Consider the following 20,089-nt stretch of genomic DNA (forward strand, 5'->3'; position numbering starts at 1 on the left):
TTATATAATTTTTTCAAACAAGGACCAGTCCCTTTTCTTAATTTACAATTCCAAGAACGTCCCCTTTACTCAAATCTATGACAAAAATATTAATAAAAATAACTCATTCTTATACGCAAACATTAAAGTCAGGGTGAATTTATAATTCTTGATGAATGATGATATAAATAAGTATCAATGCAATTTTGATGCATTGCTTGTTTATACCATTGTTTATAATTGAAAAGTTAACTAAACCAACAAGCAAAAGAGATTCCTGCATCAGTTCTTAAAAAAAATTAGCAATGAGAGTGAAAAAAAAGTAAATATCCATAGCAATTTCAAATCAGAATGCAGTTGACCAAAGAATTAAAGAACTTTTCCATTTTTAATTGAAGAAACTGGTTAAAAAACTGCTCACAAATAAATCCCAAACACATTGCGACAAATTTAACTGCCTGAATCATAAAATGATCATGACAATTTCTCCTTTAATGGTGCACCACCCCTCCGGCGGCACCATCGTTATCTCTTTAAGTCGCTCTCTTTCTCTCTCTTCATCTATCCAGGGTCTCAATTTGGCCTTGTCATCTTAAAGATGAAAGCCGTAATAAATTTTTGCTCACATTACGACGTCGATAGCTCGCAATATTTCACGTCAAATTTGCCACTTCAGTTAATTATAAAGGAGAAAAGCCTTTGCGTGAAAAGGCTGCTCTCGGAGAAAATAAAATAGGGGACGAGAGAGTGGTATTGAACTAGTTAAGTAAAGAGCTGTCATGCTTCATCATATAAAAAGTGGGACGGGAGAAGGCGTTTGACAAAGGAGAGCCTGTCAACTTTGTTCGCAGCGACTTCTTATTGATAAAACTCAACAAGGTATATTGATTTCATAGTGTGTAATAGATCACAGTTGTATACTTACAATTTTAATGATTCCCATAGCACTTTATATCAACATTTGTTTCCTAAAGGAAATAAATTTATCTGTTTCTTGAGGAGTTCTATACATACAAGTTCCTATTTTCTCAATAAGACCCTTGACCATATTTTCAGATAAAATTCAGACTGTTTTTCCAAATCAAACAAAAAATATTTTATCCATCAATTTATTTATTTTTTCTTTGAAATAGTTAGAAATTTAGGACTCCTTTTGCAGATGACTTTTTTTAAATATATTAAATTTTTTCTTTACTTTTAATTACCAATGCAGGCTTACGGAAGCAACAGAGAGAATTATGCACGGCAAACATCATTAAAATTTCATTGAGTATTTCCACGAAGCGCACCTGAGGTAGGCCTGAAGCTGAAAGTGGCTGAGAGCATTTCTAATAAAAGCCGACCCGAAATTGAATTATAATCCAGCAGCCGAGGCCCCAAGATCGGCGCAAACAGTGAAATAAAGCGAACGATGCCAGACAGATTTTGCCGCCTTTGCCACTCGCAGGGGAATCGTTTCGTTACATCCCAGCATGCTCCTGAATATTTCACTCTGCACCAGTTGCTGCCGCCGTGTGTATTCATTAGAACGAGAGAGCTTGCTAAAAGCACCAATTTGGCTTTTAATCGTAAAATTGCGGTCGCTCTAATTGCAGCCGGGCCGGCAAAGGTTTGATTAAAGTTGAAAATGAACGCATATTTCACCACCAAGATTTGAAGGCAAGTTAATAAATTTTGAAAATGTTTCAAGAAATTTTAAAATTTAGTCAACCAATTAATGGATTTTCAGATTTTGCATTAAATTTTGCCTAAATATTTAACCCCTTTGAAATTTCTGCAATAAAGGTTTCAATATTGTTCTATTAACTTCATGTTATAGGAGTAATAGACTATTTTTAAGTTACTTATTTTCTACAGCACTATATTAAATTTTATTTCTTTTCGTGTAATTAAGCTTATTTTTAATCATATAAATGTTTTACCTTTGAATATATGTTTCATTTTAAAATATTTTTAAATCAAGCTGTTTTAAATATATTTTGCTTGATTGATGAAAATTCTATTTTACCAAAACATAATATTTCAGCTTTAAAATAAATTCAAAGTTCTGAATCTTATTATTAAATGACTTCTAATTTTATAATTTAAATTAAATTGTTCTTGGAAACTGGCAGTAGCTTCAAAACTTCCGTTGCTGATAATTTAAAAAATGTTATAATTATATGTTAATTCCAACACATTTATTCACATTTGCACAATACTATGCTTCAACTAACTATGATGAGATGACTATATTCTCAGCTTATAAATATCCATCAGACTTGCATGAAATTAATAACAATAATATAAAATTTTAAGACATGGTTGAAACCAGAACGCTCAAAGAATCGCTGAGGTCGAGCAAAAATTTATTAAAGCTATATTTTCAAGATGGCAAGGCAAAATTAAGACGGAAGGCGTAGATGGATTGAGCGATTTCAAGGGATAACATTGATGTCGCCAGAAGGAATGGTGCATCAATAAAGGCGAAATTGCCAGGGCCTGTTTTTTATTAACGCACTTTTCTGCATAAGGGTGTCTTACGTTTTTTGCCTATTTTTCTCATGATTGATGTGGAAATGAAATTATCTTCAGTTTTTTATTAGTAACAGTTAAAGCGAACAATTTTATGTTTATATGGCTCTGTTTTAATTTGATGAGATATGTTGGCAGTAACTCAAGCTGAGCCCGGGCCGCTCGCTCGCAGAGACAATGATTGAGTTGCCAACGCTCTCACCGCAATGATCTGGCGGCCATTGCCAGTGCTACGGGCACAGGTGGTTTCTTATCATCGCATAAATCACACGAGCTGAGCCCCGGGCCGATAAAGAGCCGCACTGACGCAATCCCCTTACTTTCGGCGATCCAATGCCTGAAACGATCGCGTGCCGTAAAAGGCGTCGTAAACAAGGAAAGATGGCAAGCGATCGCCAAGAAACGCACATGTTCCCTTCAATGCTGTGTTTCAAATTGGACTGCAGTTGAAGAGGAAAGTGTGACAGAGCTGAAAAAAATATAGCAAATATTCCATGTAAGTAACTGAATAATTTGATTACAAATCGAATTTATGGGAAAGCTATAAAATTACGGGTTTTTTTGCAAATTAAGATTTAATTATTTTTTCTTTTCAACAGGGCGTTTTATTCAAACGCCTATTTTTTTTCCAAATTTTGTCCAACGTAGGAATGATGAAAAATGGCTAAACAGCATTATTCGAATTGTTGGTGAAATTACTTTATTTAGGAAAAGAAGTAAGCTTGTTTGTATCTCACTTATTGTTAGAAGCTCACATTGGAGGTGGAATTCATGTTTGCAGAATTAAAACTTGGCTCTAAATTATGTTTGTTTATTTGTTATATTTCTGCTGGTAATAACAATTGTAAATAAATCATACATTAAATTTTGCTATATTTAAATAAAAAAAAAAATTATAAATAGAACAGAAATAGAAATGTTTCAGTAAAGTGATTGCAGATAAAAAAAAAGGAAATCCGCTCCAGTATATTTGTTATCGGAAAAGAGAATGGAGAGCAATTCGAAACTTTCCGTCGACTCTCCGTCTCCAGAGTAAAATTGAGTGGAGTCTGTTGCTGCGAGATAACGTAACGCAATAAAGTGGGAGCTTCCACAACTGTCACGCCATTTATTAAACAATCCTCCGCAGCGCGCGAAAACAGTGGGCGAGAGAAGGAAAAGTTCAAATGCCGGCCGGATGCTAATCCTCTTGTAAAAATGCAAAACGGAAGGAAGCGCGCGTGGACTGCGACGACGGAATAAACAAACAAAGAAAACAAATAAGCTCCGTGCGGAATTAAGCAAGCGCGCTTTTTATGCAAACAGCATCTCTCACGCCAGAATTGAGAGAAACAACGTCGTCGCTCTGGGTAGGCAAGCCCGTTGTGCACATCTGCCCACACGGTTGCATAACCTGCATTTCCTCCCGTGCGTCTGTTCACCGGATTATGTAAAGAAAGAGCGCAGAAGAGAGGATTTTCTTTCCTAAGGCAAAAAACGACCATGGTAAGGTTCGTTGCTTCGAAACAGGTGGTGCATTGAGAAAAACTGTAAGGAGCTCTCTTTATGTTGATTTCCCGTTGGTAGGAAAAAAGGTAGCTTTGAAATGCTTAGGGTTTTCTGTTTAAGCTGTAGACTAGCAACGAAGGCTGCAACCACACAAGTATATTTAATGTTATTATAAAGAGAAAAATAACGTTAAAGGGAACTGGAAATAATCTCTTAAAGAGCTTTTTTTACTCTGGAATTTAGATATTGTGACATTTTGTTCACTTTTATTGACAATGTTACTTATAAAAAATTGATATTATGTTGGAAGAAAAGTGCAATTTATAGAGTGGCAAAAATTTATTACTAGTAAAGTCCTACTTCCTTTTCATAAGTTTTGCATTCTTGAAAATTAATGTGTAGTAAAAGATTGAAATTTGTTAGTTAAAGAGTTTAAAAATAATTACATGAATACTTAACTATCCCAACCCGTGTGTAGGAAATTTCAAAACTTAATATAAATTAAAAAAACAAATACAATTGGGAGTTTCTTTTTATGTGCAGTGTATTTTAAATATAAATAACACTAGAAAAGCGAATTATGCAACAGCAGAAATTGTAAAATTGTTTTGAAAATTTAATTTTGTTTCGGTCAGTTTCGGTAAAGTAAGGATCCAAAAAATTCAATTTTTATTTTTGCGCAATTCACAAAAATCCATTATCTAAATTAAACAGGGAGCAAATTTAATATATCAAAAAGCCTAATTCACTGTTTAAAAAAATTGCTCCTTTCATCATTTTCCGCAATAACGGAGAATGAAGACAACAGCAATGACGGTCGGAAATGAATTTCAAAGCACGAAAGAACACTCCAAGTCAGCATTCTTCCTGTTCCACATTTCTCTCTACTTTCGTGCTCTTTCACAACTAATGTAATTTTTAGCACTCGGCTCCTACTAATGAAAATACGAATCCGTTGCGGCTGTCAGAGCCACGGGCACGCGATTCTCTCTTTTTTAATCAGCTGAGCCAGCAGTGCTTTTTGTTCTTCGCAATTTACACTTAATTTCAGAGCGACCACGCCGAGCGCAATTCACACAGGTCTTCCGACTCTCGCTCGCAATTTATTCATAAAGCCTTTCCCTTTGTTCCATTTTTTGAGGAGACCGAATTATTCTGCTCTACAGGGTTGTGACTGCAGCATTTTTTGTTAACCGCGTCAGACAGAGGATGCGAAATTACGGAAAAACAAAAGCACTGTTGTTCTAAACCGCAGCTCTCGCGTCAGTTTTAATTAGACGTCGGTGTGACCTTTTCCATCCGTTTTAAATGTTTTTAGAATTATTTCAATAAAAGTGAAAAATTGTAGCAAAAAATGGTTTGTCCTTCAATATTAAAGCCTGAATCTGCAATATGTTCTGGCAAAAAAATTAATTAATTAATTTAATTTAATTTTTGGAGGAAAATTAAACGATGGATAAATACAATTATTTGGAATAATCGTGAAATTATAATTTAAATTCTGAAGAAAATAAGCAAAAAGCTGTTTTCATTTAGCTCTTCTCTTGAAAAAGTTGAAATATGAATTAGGTAAATTTCACACTTTCATATTGTGTACAAGAACGAAGAACGAATATGTTCGTCAAATTGAATTGTGGAGGAAAATGTTATAATATAAAAACACTTTTTTTTTCACTATAAACTTTGCATGAAGTTTGAACAAAGCATTAATTTTTGTTAATTGAATTTAGAGAAAATTTCATGAAAACTTGAAACCGGGCGCTTTGATAGCGTGGCAAGAAATTCATATTTTTCAAGATTCATACAAAATTGGCCTTGCAATTTTTTTTACAAGTTTGAATGCCCAAAGAATTTACAAAAATTAAATAACAGTAGCTTTTATAGTTTATTAATTCCAGACTTGATAAATTATTTAAGTGACAGCGTCACAGCGCGACTAGCTAACTTTGTCTACACGGGTGAAGGGCTAATCAGATTTCACTGAAAATAATGTCACTGATGAAAGAGGTCCGTAATTCAATTGCCTTGTTCCAGTGCTAATTGATGTGAACGACGAGAAAGAGCAACTCTCGTGCTAAAAAGGAAGAAGAATTTTTTTTCCTCAAAGAGAACCGGTGAACAAAATAGGAAGTTCTTCAGGGGCGTGTTGTTCCATTAATCGTTAATAAACCAAAAAATATTCCCCTAAAAAATTATAATAATATTAAATTAAACCAGTATAATTTAAAAGTTTGAATTTTTCTCAACATTCGCTCCATTTTTTTATGTTTACTTAAAAAACTGTTGCTTTTATAAACAAATTCTTCCTTGGCTGCCACTGAAATCTAGTGCGGGTCCTGAGGTTCGCTTCTCCAAAAGCATATATTTTATCAGAAGAGGGCCAGTCGACCGCAGACCGCCAGAGCATGGCAGATAAAAGGCAGCCCGCACCTTGCCAAGAATTATTTGTTTCTTTCCACTTGAACGCCCTTCTTGTTTTTTTCGCTCTACGAGAGCAATAATTTCTTTGCACTCGAGTTGCTCGTGTAAAGCGAAACTCAATCCCAATTCGACCATGGGTTATTTATTAACTTTTATCAAATGATTAATAAAAAGGAAAAAGTCCGTTTTTACCAGGGAACAATTTTTTTTAGCGGAAATTTAAATTCCAAAAGCGATCACAGGTGCCGATTCTCTGGGGAATAAATTTAACCCTGTTTCCACGAGGAATTGAATGGAAAATGTATAAAAAGGGTTTTGCCACACATGTGCCAGCAGGTTTATTGAATTTCAATTTCATTCTAATTCGACGAGCAAATTGAACGCTTTGAGCAATTTTGTGTAAATTGCTGCCTCGGTTTCAATCGCGGTGAATCTCTCTGCCGACAAAGGGCGAAATTCAGATTTTATGAAATTTTGCTTTGCATAAAAAACCAATCAAATTACCCAATAGGGATTTCTAGCGATTCTACAAAAGCAAAAAATGAGACATTTCTTTAAATACAGAAAAATAGGAATGTAAAAATTAGTAGATAGATTCAACTTTTTTTGATGCGATTCAAAGGCAGTTTTCTCAGTGTTCGAATAAGTTATAACTTTAATCAAGTTAATTAGGTTCTCTCTTTACATAAACATACAGCAACAAATAATTACAAAATTCCAAGATAAAAAAGCAAGTAATTTTAATCTAAAAAACATAATTGTTGAGTAAATTAATATTTTTATTATAGCTCGCTATGAAATTCCAAGCTTACTAACTTTTCAAACGTTTCAAACATTATTTTGTGGTTGCACTTTGCCCTTTTGTCACAAATATACAGCAAGAGGCGAGAAGTTTTGAATAATAGAGAAGTTTCTCAATGGAAGCATTGAAGCGAGAACGCCAATATTTCTCGAGAAATGCGTCATGTTTTGGAAGGAAACATTCGTTTCGAGGCAGCATATTATATTCCACTAACAGCGAATTGATCGCGAGTGTGCCGTCGGATAAATGTACATAATGCACCGCCAAGATTAAGGGCCTTTTCACTCGAGGCACGCGCAACCTTTCGTCGGGAAATTTTGTTCGCGGCGCCGAGCTGGGATTACGCCCTCTTAAACCTCAAACATCGCGATCACAGGACTTTCTTTCTTATTTTTCCACTCAAAATTTCTCCCGACATCCACTCTGCCGTTTAAATATTTGCAAAGGCAAATAGCTTCATAATGCTTGTTCCAATCCCTCTGGAAATAGTTAAGATAGATAGGTTTTCCTTTTCCAATTTATGTTTAGATCAAGCCACGTGAAATGAAGTTCTTTAAACATTATATTAAAATTTTTATTATTCGCTAATAAATCTTTTTGTAACAACGGCGTTATATATTATTTTAAATCAGAATCAGGATTTAAAATAATTTTAAGATAGAACAAATTTTTCGCTTTCACACTTAAGAATGTTTTGAAATATCCTCTAGAGGTATCTTTTAGCATTTAAAGCAAATCAACTTCTTCAAAATAATGAAATAATGCTTTTGAAAAACAAAACTAGGCCGAAATTTAGGTATTTAACAATTGTGATTTTTTATTATTATAAGAATGAGGGAGTTTAAATTATAGGATCAAGACTTATTTGGACACAAAATAGGCGTAGAAGGCAAATTTGATATCCAAGAACAATCAATTTCCTCTTTTAGATCCAAAATTAAATTATTTATGTAAGTGAAAATGTGATGGAGGGGCTAGTCTTCGTCACAGAGTAATTGGCTACCCAAAAACACATTCAGTGATGTGTATTGATAAACAGAAATTTGGTCACCATTAGAGGCCCGAGGCCGGCAGTCAGTCACTCAACACCCACACTCGCGTGCGTGCAAACGCAGATTGTGTGCACAGACCGCAAACTTATCTGAGCATAAAGTGACTCGTCGGCGCCTATCGATTATGATGATGGGAATGGCGGTTGTTGTGTGCAAATATTTGATTCAATCCGATTTGCCTTTAAAGGGGACGAGGAGTTACAATTTGGCTCCGAATGGGATTATTGTTGACATTGATACATGGGACGGTGTTGCGTCGATGCATTGCATAAATCTGACATCGAGGACTTTTCATGTGATAAAAATCCTTTTATTCATTCGACGTGGATTTCATTCTGATCGTAGAGGGATCTTTGCAAATTTGACATTCTGATTCGAAATATAAGAATAAAATCAAATATTTTGGGTTTTTTCCCAAAACATGCAAACAAATTTTCATATTACTTTGTGACTTTTTTTATATCTGCACCAACTTGATTATTTTTCTTTTTTTTTTAAGAACTGAAAATTGGTGGAATCATGAAATTTTTGTCTGTTATTCAATTTTTGTTATGTTGAAAATCTGGACTGATTATCGAAGACAATCATGCAAAAAAATTTTGTTTTTCAAAACAGTAGCATTTGTTTTCAATAATCAGTTCAGATTATCAACACAACAAAAAATTGAATAGGCAAAAAAATTCATTGAGAAAAGCATCAGTTTTTATTTGATAAAATATATTTTATTTTACTTCAATAGAATTTAAAGAAGCCTATCTTGTATTTTATTGGTGTAAATAAGGCTTTTATTTGGACATTTTAAATTATAACATTAAAAAAAAATCGTAAAGATACAGTATCTTTCTCAAAATAAATTTATTTATATGAATCTGAAATCCTTTCAAGTCTGAATTTGCAAGTTTCAGTGGAATGAGTTTTTTCGTCTCGGACCCCAAGGTTTTTTGTGCTTTCTTTCCATCCAATGAAAGAAACCCTTAGGAGAGTGACTGCGACTCTCCATTGTCGACGTGCCGTCGTGTGGAAATGCAAATGAAATCATTTTGGTCGAGCTAGAAAAGGAGTGGGTGCTGCGACACTGCGAGTGACGGCTGAAGAAATCTTCACTTTGAGGAAAAGTCTGCACACGGCATGAGGGCTGTTGAGCGAAATGCCTCCTCGCCGAGCACCAAATTTACGAATGCTCTGACAATGAGTGAGCAGCGGGTCTCGCACTCATTCTGCCGGCAACACAACATTACGTATCACTCGCTCCAATTACAAGATGAGAGACGTGTGACCTCGGCGTCCTTGTACAATATTTGGTATTTTTAATTTTTCTGTAATCAGGAGACAATAAGAGAAGTAAAATTTACTGTATATTTACTTCTTTTCTCTCTTTTACAAAAAATAAAAATGTTCGTTTGGCAAAAACGTTTCTAACTACAAATTTAAATTTTGTTTAAAGTTAAATAATTTGTTGGACATTTGTAAATTCAGATTCCTTTTTTCATTTTTAACACTATCTACTTGTATTTCTTAGCCGGCTACTTTTTTTCACTAGTGTTCATAATTTGTCCTAAATGTTATATCACATTTTTATATTTAACAATATGTTTCTTGATAAGGGCAATCATTGGGTGCAGGAATAATATATATGATCTGATTTTTAATTTCTCACTATTTGGATAAGAGTCCAAGATGACATTTAATGTGCTGTAATAACTTTGACAAATTAGTAAAGAAACAATGCACATTATTTATTTATTTTTTTTTTTTAAATAAATCGAAATAAATATTATTTTTCAACGTTAATACTGATAAACGTATCAAATATTAAAAATTAACAATTATACTGTATTTAAAATTACAGCCAATAATAAAAATATTAAATAAATGTTTTCATTTTTAAAAAAAGTATATAAATTTTTTCGTGTATATTTTAATGACTTTAACAAAAAATAATTAACTATGTAAATTTTTAATTGCGAATTTTTATTTCTTATTATACAAAGAAAAGGCTGGGCTTCTTGAAAACTTTTTCACTTGAGTAGAAACTGTATCGTGAATTCTTTTACTCTTCAAGGAATTGTTCGGTTCGAAAGAAACTTTTTTCGGTCCATCGGACGGAAATAAGTCTCGTCGCAATATTATTTCCTTGTTACGACGACTGCGAATCATCGACGCACAGATCCTGATCAAATTTGCCGGTGCCGACGGAGCGTACGGGCTGATTGATCGAGCAGCGATTTTCCTTCGTCCGAGTCCCATGTGTGCCCCAAATAAAACGGCCCGTGTAAAATAGTGGGTGGGCGTCTCATCAACTCGATTTTGATGGTTTCCCTTGAGAATGCATTTAAAGGAGCAGAGCAGGGAAGTCTAGAGCAAGGGTTAGAGCTTCTTCCCCCTGGAGGAAAATTTGATTCCGGGACTTAGATTTTCTTTTACAAGAAATTTCTGAAACTTCTACCCTGCTCTTAATTAAAAAGTTTTTTAACAGTTTTATGTTTTGAAAATGTTCTTTATTTTAATCACTGGTGCCTTCAGGAATTTCCCTGTACAAAAAATATGTTCTTGAGTTGATTTTGAGAAATAAGCAATTTTACTTACTATAATTTTGTATTTTTACAATTTCCTTTTATATTGAAGGAAAACAGAAATATCCTGTCCTGGATAAAAAATTCCACTCAAATTGTTAAAAATACAATTTTTATATTGTATTTTCCACATGCACATAAAGAACAATTTAAAATATTCAAAATTGAAAAAAAAAAATGGGAGAAAATTCTTTCTGTTACAAAAAAAATGACCGGGCTGAATTTCCCACGTGATTTAGAAAAATTTCCAACGCTTTTAAATAATTGCGAGTAATGAGGAGCGCTTCAGAATTCGGATAATGCAGAGCGTAATTTAATATCCTGGATGTGTTTGCCGTGCTGAATAACATAAAATTACACACTGTCGGCTCTTTTGATGCGCTCAAGCGAGGCACAGGACGGCGTGCAATTGTGTAATAAAAGTAGCAGCGGAGCACTTGTCGCTGCGGAAAACAGACTAACGTTAATACATTTATGTTGCCGTTGCATGTTGTTGATAAGTAGCAAATCGAGTCTTCAATTTTGTTTGCTCGTTTGTAGGGTATTGTGTGCATCGTTATCCCGCCCCAATGAAGATCGCGCCTCGACTTTTTCACCCGTCATTTCTCAAATCTAAAGAAATCATAGAAAATTCTCTGATTTTAATTTAAAATTACAAAATTAAACTATTTAATAAGATTTTATTCAAACTCGCTGAAAAGATTATATTTTAAGAATAAATAAATAATAAAATTCAGAAAGAAGGTTTGGTTTCATAAAAAAAAAAAAAAAAATATATATACATATAAACAATTCAGCGCTAGAGGAAGTAAATTTTTTGCAATCCAAGCGTGCAAAAATGTGAAATCTATCAGATTAAAAAATTCTTCTTCAATTCTACACAACAATTCTGTAAAACCGTGTGCTTCATTTTCAACTAGTATTTAACCCTTTTGTTATATTTCTCGCCGTTTGATTGTTTATTAAAATAATAATAATAGAATAACTACAATTTAAAGGATAAATAAAAAAAATCAAAAGCTATCATGATATGTGACGCTGAAAATAGAATTATTAATATTCTGTTTAGATAATTAAAGATATGCCCATAATTTAATACAGCCTTTTCACAAGCCCTCATGTGCATTTTTGTATTTAAAATTTAAATAAACTGACATATAACCAATTATAACATTTAAGACCAAGCTTGCTTCATAATATAATTTTGCTAATTTTTTTAGTGATGATCTGAGATAAAATTAATTAATTAATTTTAATCTGGCATTTTTTATTAATTTTTTTTAAGGGGAAAATACAATTTTAAGTTTTCAAAATTATCAATAATTGTAATGTTAAAAAATAGTAATATAAAAATCCCTAACTTTGAATTAAAAGCTATCTTTCTCTAAGGAATGTGTTTTAAAAATATATAAGTTTTTCTCTGAGAAGACGATACAAGTGGCTATATGAGGAAATTTAATTTTAAAGTTTGTTTCAAACTTATAATTTTGTTCACTTTTCCTTTGCTTATGAAATTAAAATTTCTTTTCTTATTTCGCGCAATGCCTTAAAAGTTGTTGATGTCTGTTGCAGATGAAACGTCCTCCTCGGAGGGAGGCGCCCTTTTTTCGGTGCTGGGTCGGCACCTGTCCAGCGTGTTGTCTCAGTCGGACACGGCCGACGTGGACATGGCGTCGGAGAAACAGTACCTGGAGCGGCTGCAACGCGGCAACCGCTTGTCCTCGGGACGCTCGGACAATAACAGTTCGTGGTGGTTGCCGCCGTCGCCGACCAGGCATCGGCACCACCACGGCCGCGGCCGCCCCCACCGCTCGCACCACCACAACTCAACGGCCGCCGGCCACGAAGTGTGTTACGGCCCCAACGAGGTGCTGATCGTGATCGCCATCACCTGCGCCGTCAACTTCGCGTTCATTTTCGGCATCATGACCGTCGTCCATTTCTGCAACATCAGAAACCACTCGCAACTTCACTCGGCCGCTGCGTTATCAAAACTCGTCTCTGCAGGGTGAGTAAAAAATTTGAAAAAAAAAATCAATTTCTTCCAACCATATAAATAGTTTGACCACAAAAAAAACTGGCCTTAAATATATTGAACACTATTTGGGCTTTGTGAAATAAATTTGAAGTTGGCTATTCATTGATGATTTTTTTTTAACTTTTCTTATTTAATTTTTTTTTCTATTGAATAGCAGCACCCTCCTTGCCTCTAATTGTGAAGTATTCTAGCTTTTTTACTTAATTTTACATAATGTGAAACATGTGTATATGTAAGTCATCATTTTTTGCTCTTTCTTATTAATTAAGAAATATATTTCAGATATATATAAAATAAAATATTTGTCATTTCCATTCCTTTACAAAGTGCTTTTTTTCCAAATAAAATAAGAAATAATAGAAAAACGTTCTTATTCTTGATTCAGACCAACAATAAGTGAAGAAAAAACCTTTTTTTATCAGGATTCTCTATTTTGCCTTTTCCTTTTCTCTTAGACACTTATGGAAAATTAGACTGGAAATATGTTCAATTCAATCATGCCAGAGAATTTTTTTAATACTCCGCTACTAAACGTTTCACTGTTATGATTTGTTTTAGTGACACATATATTATGCAAAAATAATTTAATACTACATTCAAGAATCTTGATAATTTTTGATAGTAAGTTGAAGTGTTAAAATTTAATGGATAAGAATTGAAGGAATTTGGAACCACCCAAGTGAATTTTAAGTGAAATCTTTCATATTTCTTTAATGGCCATTAAAGAAATTTCACTGGTGGTTCCACATTCTTTCGATTCTCGTCAATTAAATTTACCACACTTATTTACTTAGTTTCAGTGTATGAGCTTATGAGACTCATTTTTTTTTTAAATATATGAAATATATGATTTATTGCAATTCCATATTCACAACATAATGGTAACGATTGCGAAGTAATAATAAGCATTAGATTTTAGAATAAATTAGTAGCTCATAGAAGACTTTAAAATTTAATTTAATTTTTTTAACATTTTGTGGTTTTCAATAGCGCATTTTTTTAAATAATGGATACATTTATGAGTTATGGAATAGTTTAAATTTAGATATTATTAAAGATATTTTTAAAAGTTTATTTAATAAAATAAATATTATATTTACTCAAAAAAATTAATGATCAAATAATATTCTAAGTAAAATTTTTTTTAAAAAAATAGTTTTTGGCTATAACTTATTTTTGTAAAACTTTTTATCTCCTTGTTGTACATTGAATCATTATTTGAAATATATTTCATAGTAGGTATTATTAATTTTACCTTCGATCTTTGAAAACCTTGTGCTTCCCGATTTTTTGTGACATCCACCGTGCAGAAGAGACGAATTGCGTAATCAGAGACCGCGAAATTTTTCATAAGGACAGGGAGAATTTTTTGCTTCTTTTATTTCGTGTCTGTTGAAAGAGCGCTTCCGTGCGGCGCGAAACACTCTCTGCCTCCGTATTCACAAAAGCCGGTGTTCGCCAACTGATAATAATGGCCGCACCGGTCTCATTAAAATCGATTATCATGATTATTCCGCCGGGTGCTGTTGGTGCGCGGCTTTATTTTTATCTGCGGCGGCTTCTCTCGTTCCTTTTTATTGCCCATTCCTTCGCAACGCTCCGTGCACAGTTTTAATGAAGATGCACGCACGCGCCTCCTCGACTTTTTCGCGGTAATTATCGCCCAGCACACGCTTTTTATTGTTCTCGTGTGGACGATTTCAATATCAAACTGGGACGCGTCAAAGCGTAAAATTTTAACGATTGAGGAAATAAATGTGGCACTGAATAGCATTTTTTGCAATAAAAATATTTTTATTGATGGTGCAAATAAAATTATGGGAAGGTTCAAAATAAAAAAAAAATAATTAATTTAAAAATTTTATTAGAATAATATAATACTGGATAATTATCAAAAAATTTTTAAAGGGTCAAGAGGAGATGAAAGTATTTTAAAATTCATTTTATTTCAGCTTACATATTTTTATAAGAAAATTACCCAAAATCTGTTAATTTTTGTTTTTATACCTTGGAGTAGCTCAAACAGGTTAAATAATTTGAGGTTTGAAGGGTATCAAATTTTTTCTTTTCCTTATTCATAACTCTTCATTCATTTTGTATTCTTATTTAACAAGTTTTTAAGTTGTCCAACAATAAGAATTTTCATCCCTTTAGATGTGTGAAATAAAAATTGCATAAAGAATTTTATAAAAAGGAACGCTTTTAACGATTAATTTTGCATCTCATTAATTCCGATTCATTCCAAAATACACTGTGTGAATTTGTTTGAATTCAATTTAAATCTAACAGGCGTAACGCTGAACTATTTTTCATTCTCTAAATATTTCCATTCGCCAGCTATTCATTTTCATGAAAGCTGTTATGGCTCATCTGAAAGGAGTGCTCTCGTAATTTAATTTTGCCTCAGGAGATGATTTACGTTCAGTTGTTAATGTGTTTATCTTTCATCCTGATTTATAACGAAATCCAGCTAAGCGTCAGGATTTGCATATTTCGTTCAAAACCTTGAAACAGAAATTTATGATGCCTCTTCAGTCAGAGCGGAAAATTAAATTCCAAGAATATGTGAAAGTAAACAAATGTCATCTTTGGAATTATCAATATAAGATAAGGGTCGCAGAAAAATATCATCATCTCCAACTATTTTTTGGTCTTGAAAAAAAATTCAAAAACAATGACTGGTTAAATTTTAGCGGCATTACTTAATGCAATTTCAAGCCGCAGAAAATAATAGATTTTTTTTAATTTCCTGCGAAATTCATTCGGACATTGGTTTGTTAAGACCAAATTTTTTTCAAGATTTTAAGTAATTTTTAATCATTTCCATTTAATGATAGATGATGGTTATTCAGAACTATATGAAAATTGAAGCAAAACTTATTATATTTTTGTGAATAATAAAATCAATCAAATTATAATGCTTTTACGTACTTAAAATTAAGTGCGTTTATAAATTTTGTAACCAATTTAAAACTTTTTAATTGAATTTTACTTACATAGAATCATAATAGATGACTTATTGGTTCAAAACGATTTGTCAAATAAAATTTAAAACCAAAAAATTAGTTTTTTACAGAGAACTACGATTTCTCCGTCAGTCTAACCATATAATATCCATTATCCAAAATATTAATTGTTTGCCAAACTATAAACCCCTTTGGAGGCGCTCAACAGATTTAATACCTGCGCTTACCCAAGACCACATCAGTGCAAATTTCATTCAAGTGCTTTCGGCATCGGCCACAGCTCATATTACTTTAATGGCAGCTTGCCAAAGTTGAAACTTCTCTCCCCTAACGTTAAGTCCGATAATTGGACGTAATTCACTTATTATTAGGCGGTGGAAAGTTGGGCGCAAACAGCGACGGGAGTAATTGGAATGCGGTAGGCAACCCGCAACTAACGCCCGAGTTTCAGGGCAAAAGAAAGCCGAGGTCTGCTTTCTATCTCGGCTGCAATCACTCTGGGAAATTGTGTTCCTTTGAATCTGACAGAGAGAGTAAGTCTCTCTCTCTGCCACAAATGATCCGGCGAGCGGCAATTTGCTCCTCAATTCCGACCGCCTTTGTGTTTCAAATGGCTGCACATTTCTTCTTCCCATTCATCCGCGGCGGCGGAATCGATCTCCTCCCGGCAAAGAAGAAACAATGCGATTGTCTCGCGAATGGAATTCTCAGGACGTGTTTTATTCCTTCTGTGCCACCCGAGCGAAAAGCCTCTGTGTTTCTCTATTATATTTTGTACACATACTTTTGCTTTGAGAGCAAGCAAGTCATTAGATCTCCACTCTTTTCACATACAAAAACAAAGGGCAGTTTTTTTCTACAAAACTACTCCTTTTTCCGTGCAAACATTTTTGATAAAGGAAGAAAATATGGAGGTAGAAATAACTGGAGAAATTTTTTCAGTTCTTTTCACTGGAAAACAAAACAAACTTCATTAACAATCCTTTACTTCAGTTGGAACTATACGGTTTTTTTGCTTTTTCTCTAATATTGCCATTGCTAATAGAAATAAAATCACAAAAATTATATCAAATTTACACTGGGAATTATTTGTGTAAGAATCATTTGTTATTTCAGTTAAACAAATTAGATCTTTTTGGCAGAAAACATAAAAAGGATCTCAAGATTTTCCTCTAGATTTTTATTAAATAAAATGTGCTACTTTTTTTTATTATTTTAATTCCAGTATTACATATTTTTTTGTTTTTATTTGATTTTATGTGGAAATTTCAATAGCCAAAATTTTCAATACCTTATATTAATCAATATCACGTAATTGAGATATAGGAAAAATATTTTAACATAAGTGAAATTTTTCAAATTGACCAGTGGTTCTGATAAGTAATTAGATGCGGAATAATTTACAATTTTTTGTTGAGAATAATGTACTTGATTCTAATTTTATCATAAAAATTTTAGATATTTGTATAGGGCAAAAAGAATTCTTCTGTTAGAAGCATTCAAATTAGATTCACTCTAACATGGCAACAAAATTTTAAATATTACTTAAATAAAATGGTTATAAAAACATTTGCTAAAAACAATTTTAAATAAAAATTTATTATAAATTAATATTTATAAAATAAAATGATAAAAAAAAATTTTTAAATAAAAAGGGACATTATTGTTACTACAAATTTAAATTTGTAATTACTTTTAAATAACAAAAATTAACGTATATTATTTTCCAAACTTGTTTTAATTTAAGTTATCAAAATGTTACGCTATTCTAACGATCTTTCTGATCCAAAATGCACACCAAAATGTAAAAAAAGAAAAATACGCCTCACCAAATAAGCCGTTGAACCGGGCAGACAGATAGCAAAAGGGGTTGAATAGTTGTTGGTTAATCCGGAACGCAAAAGCACACATCATGTCTCACACTTGAAATCGTGCCGACAGCGGCTAACAGGGATATAGAAGGGGTTAATCAGTGGAATTTCCTGCTCATATATATCACATTCCACACGTCACTTCAGAGTGTATGTAAATTTCCCGCCTTTAGTATTAAGGGCAACATTAGTCATGTGAGCAGGGTATCTCATCAAACGGGCAGGGGACTCGGCCCGCGGGCGGTCAGACGAAGTAGACGAACTGAATTTAAATTGGCCCCCGACCTAAAATTAATGGCGGTGTCTCCTAGGGTGGTAATGGCGACGCTTGAGAAACAATCTCGCACTGGGGCATGGCCTGCAATTAGTTTGGGCGTCTCGAGAGAAGAGCAAATTGATGGCATTTTAATTTGTTTCGGCCCAATTATTGCTTTCCTCGCCAACGCGCAGAATAGAAATTTTGCTGAAAAATTATCCTCAACGGTTATCGGTTCACTTTTTTCTGGCTGGGAAATGAAAATATCCGAGAGTAGCGGAAAAAAAACGATACGGTGATTTTCCCATATATGTATTCTCGTTCGCCCTCCTTATTGCAGACACCGCTCTGCTGGCGAGGAAAAACATGTGGCGCGCGCTTGGTTTTTCTCTTCGGAAGAAAAATTGGTTGCGGCTGCTTTTCCAGCTTCTCTTTACGAAATGGCTTTTCTCCGTGGCGTGCACTTCAACCGAGGTCATGAAGGATCGAGTACTCGCGCGGCTAATGGAAAAACAATAATTAACGCGTTCAAATTGAATGTAAAGATCTCCTTTTTTTATTTAGAAATTTTATTAGTCCTACAATCCACAATAATTACCATGCAACTGAATATTTTCTCAAATTAAAAATTAAAACACACTTAATTAAAACGCAAGATTGATCTTCAGTTTCAAATTTATCAAATTTTGAACTTCACAAATACAATTTAATTTAAAATTACAAAATAGGTCACCACCTCTCACAAATAAATTAAGTATATTTAGTAGAGAATCAGATTTTGTTACTGTCGTCATATCTGCTGCCGTTGCAATTTCGTTGCTAACAATTTTGAATTTTATTTAAATAAATGATATATATTCTTCTTTGTAATCATTACATATTGACCACAGAAAATTAGTCACAAAGGAGCAGATCCGTTCGCCTAAAATCAAATCACATGACAAGAAAGTAGCTTGAAAAAAAAAACCAAAAACTTATTTTTCTCTTTTCAAAATAAAATTAACTATTGTTTTTTTTAATAATAACAATTAGCGAATTTTTCATGGCGCTTTTTTTAACTCGTTCACATTTTTGTTTCAGACATGCCGATTCGCTGACTTTAGTTGCTGACGGCCGATGCCCTTCAAAAGGGCGTCGGAATTCGTGTGAGCCGTGCTCGGCGTCGGCGTCCATGACGATGCTGCTGCTGCCAGACGTGGATGCAGAGGAGGAGGCGGTCGCCACCCCCGAGCAGTGGTATCCAGGCAGCAGGAACATCAACTATCAAGCCCTCAGCCAGGCGCACTCGATGGAGGACCTACACATTCTCGAGTGAACTGCAATTAACTTAATTGAGAAAAGCTAGTCGATCTTCGAGTGGCCTTTCCTTGTTGGTGCGAGAAAAATTACTCCGACTCTTATATTATAGACGGTTCAAAATTTCTCATTCTCGTTTTAGCGTCTTTCATTAGTATATATAAATATTCTTGGTATTTATATAGAGAGGAACGATTTATTTGCCGAGTGTATTCGCTCACAGGGTAAATTATCTGACGATGCAATAAATCAAAATCAAATTCTTCTAGAGAAATGTCAGCGTTTTCTTTCTATAGAACTTCAGATCGGGCATAGTGTGATTTGTGATACGCATACTGTATATTGTTTTCAGTGATGAGAAAGTAACACAAAGAATGTTGTAAATAAATATCAGCTGAAGAAACACATAAAAAATATATTATACTGTAACAACTGCGCAAAAGTAATAAAAGCACAGATAGTTGGAGAAAGACAAGACTATTTTTCTAAGGACTGCGAAGCGTTGTACTATAATGTATTGCATAAAAATGTATTTGGTGTCAAGATTAAGTGTGCATTTACCCGTAAAAATACAATATAAATAATGCTATTTCTCGAGCGAACGTCAACATTTCATATCAGAAAAAAATTGCACTTGCTTGTGCTGCTTTCTTTTTTTTATAGTTAGTGATCCATAAAAGTGTGTTGCTTAAAGGACAAGATCATCAATCTAGGCCATAAATTTGTGTGTTCAGTGTGTAAAATTGGTACGTATAATAATCAAATATACGCGTCCTTTCATAATCTGACCCATAGAGAGGTAGAAAGAATATAAAAATTATGAAATGTATAAA

At 33.6% G+C, this 20,089-nt stretch overlaps 1 protein-coding gene across 1 annotated transcript in view; it reads left to right on the plus strand.

Moving 5' to 3' along the window:
* Positions 1 to 20,089, plus strand: part of LOC132193502 (uncharacterized) — a 40,813-nt gene extending 20,724 nt beyond the window's left edge. The window contains exons 3-4 of the mRNA XM_059614217.1: positions 12,402 to 12,837; positions 19,041 to 20,089. Of these exons, the coding sequence (XP_059470200.1) occupies positions 12,402 to 12,837; positions 19,041 to 19,275 (671 nt within the window). The 3' untranslated portion in view covers positions 19,276 to 20,089. The remainder of the gene's footprint in view (positions 1 to 12,401; positions 12,838 to 19,040) is intronic.

The sequence above is a fragment of the Neocloeon triangulifer genome, unplaced genomic scaffold (genome assembly GCF_031216515.1).
Source record: "Neocloeon triangulifer isolate White Clay Creek 2 clone unplaced genomic scaffold, ASM3121651v1 ptg000004l, whole genome shotgun sequence".
In the NCBI taxonomy this organism is placed as follows: Eukaryota; Metazoa; Arthropoda; class Insecta; order Ephemeroptera; family Baetidae; genus Neocloeon; species Neocloeon triangulifer.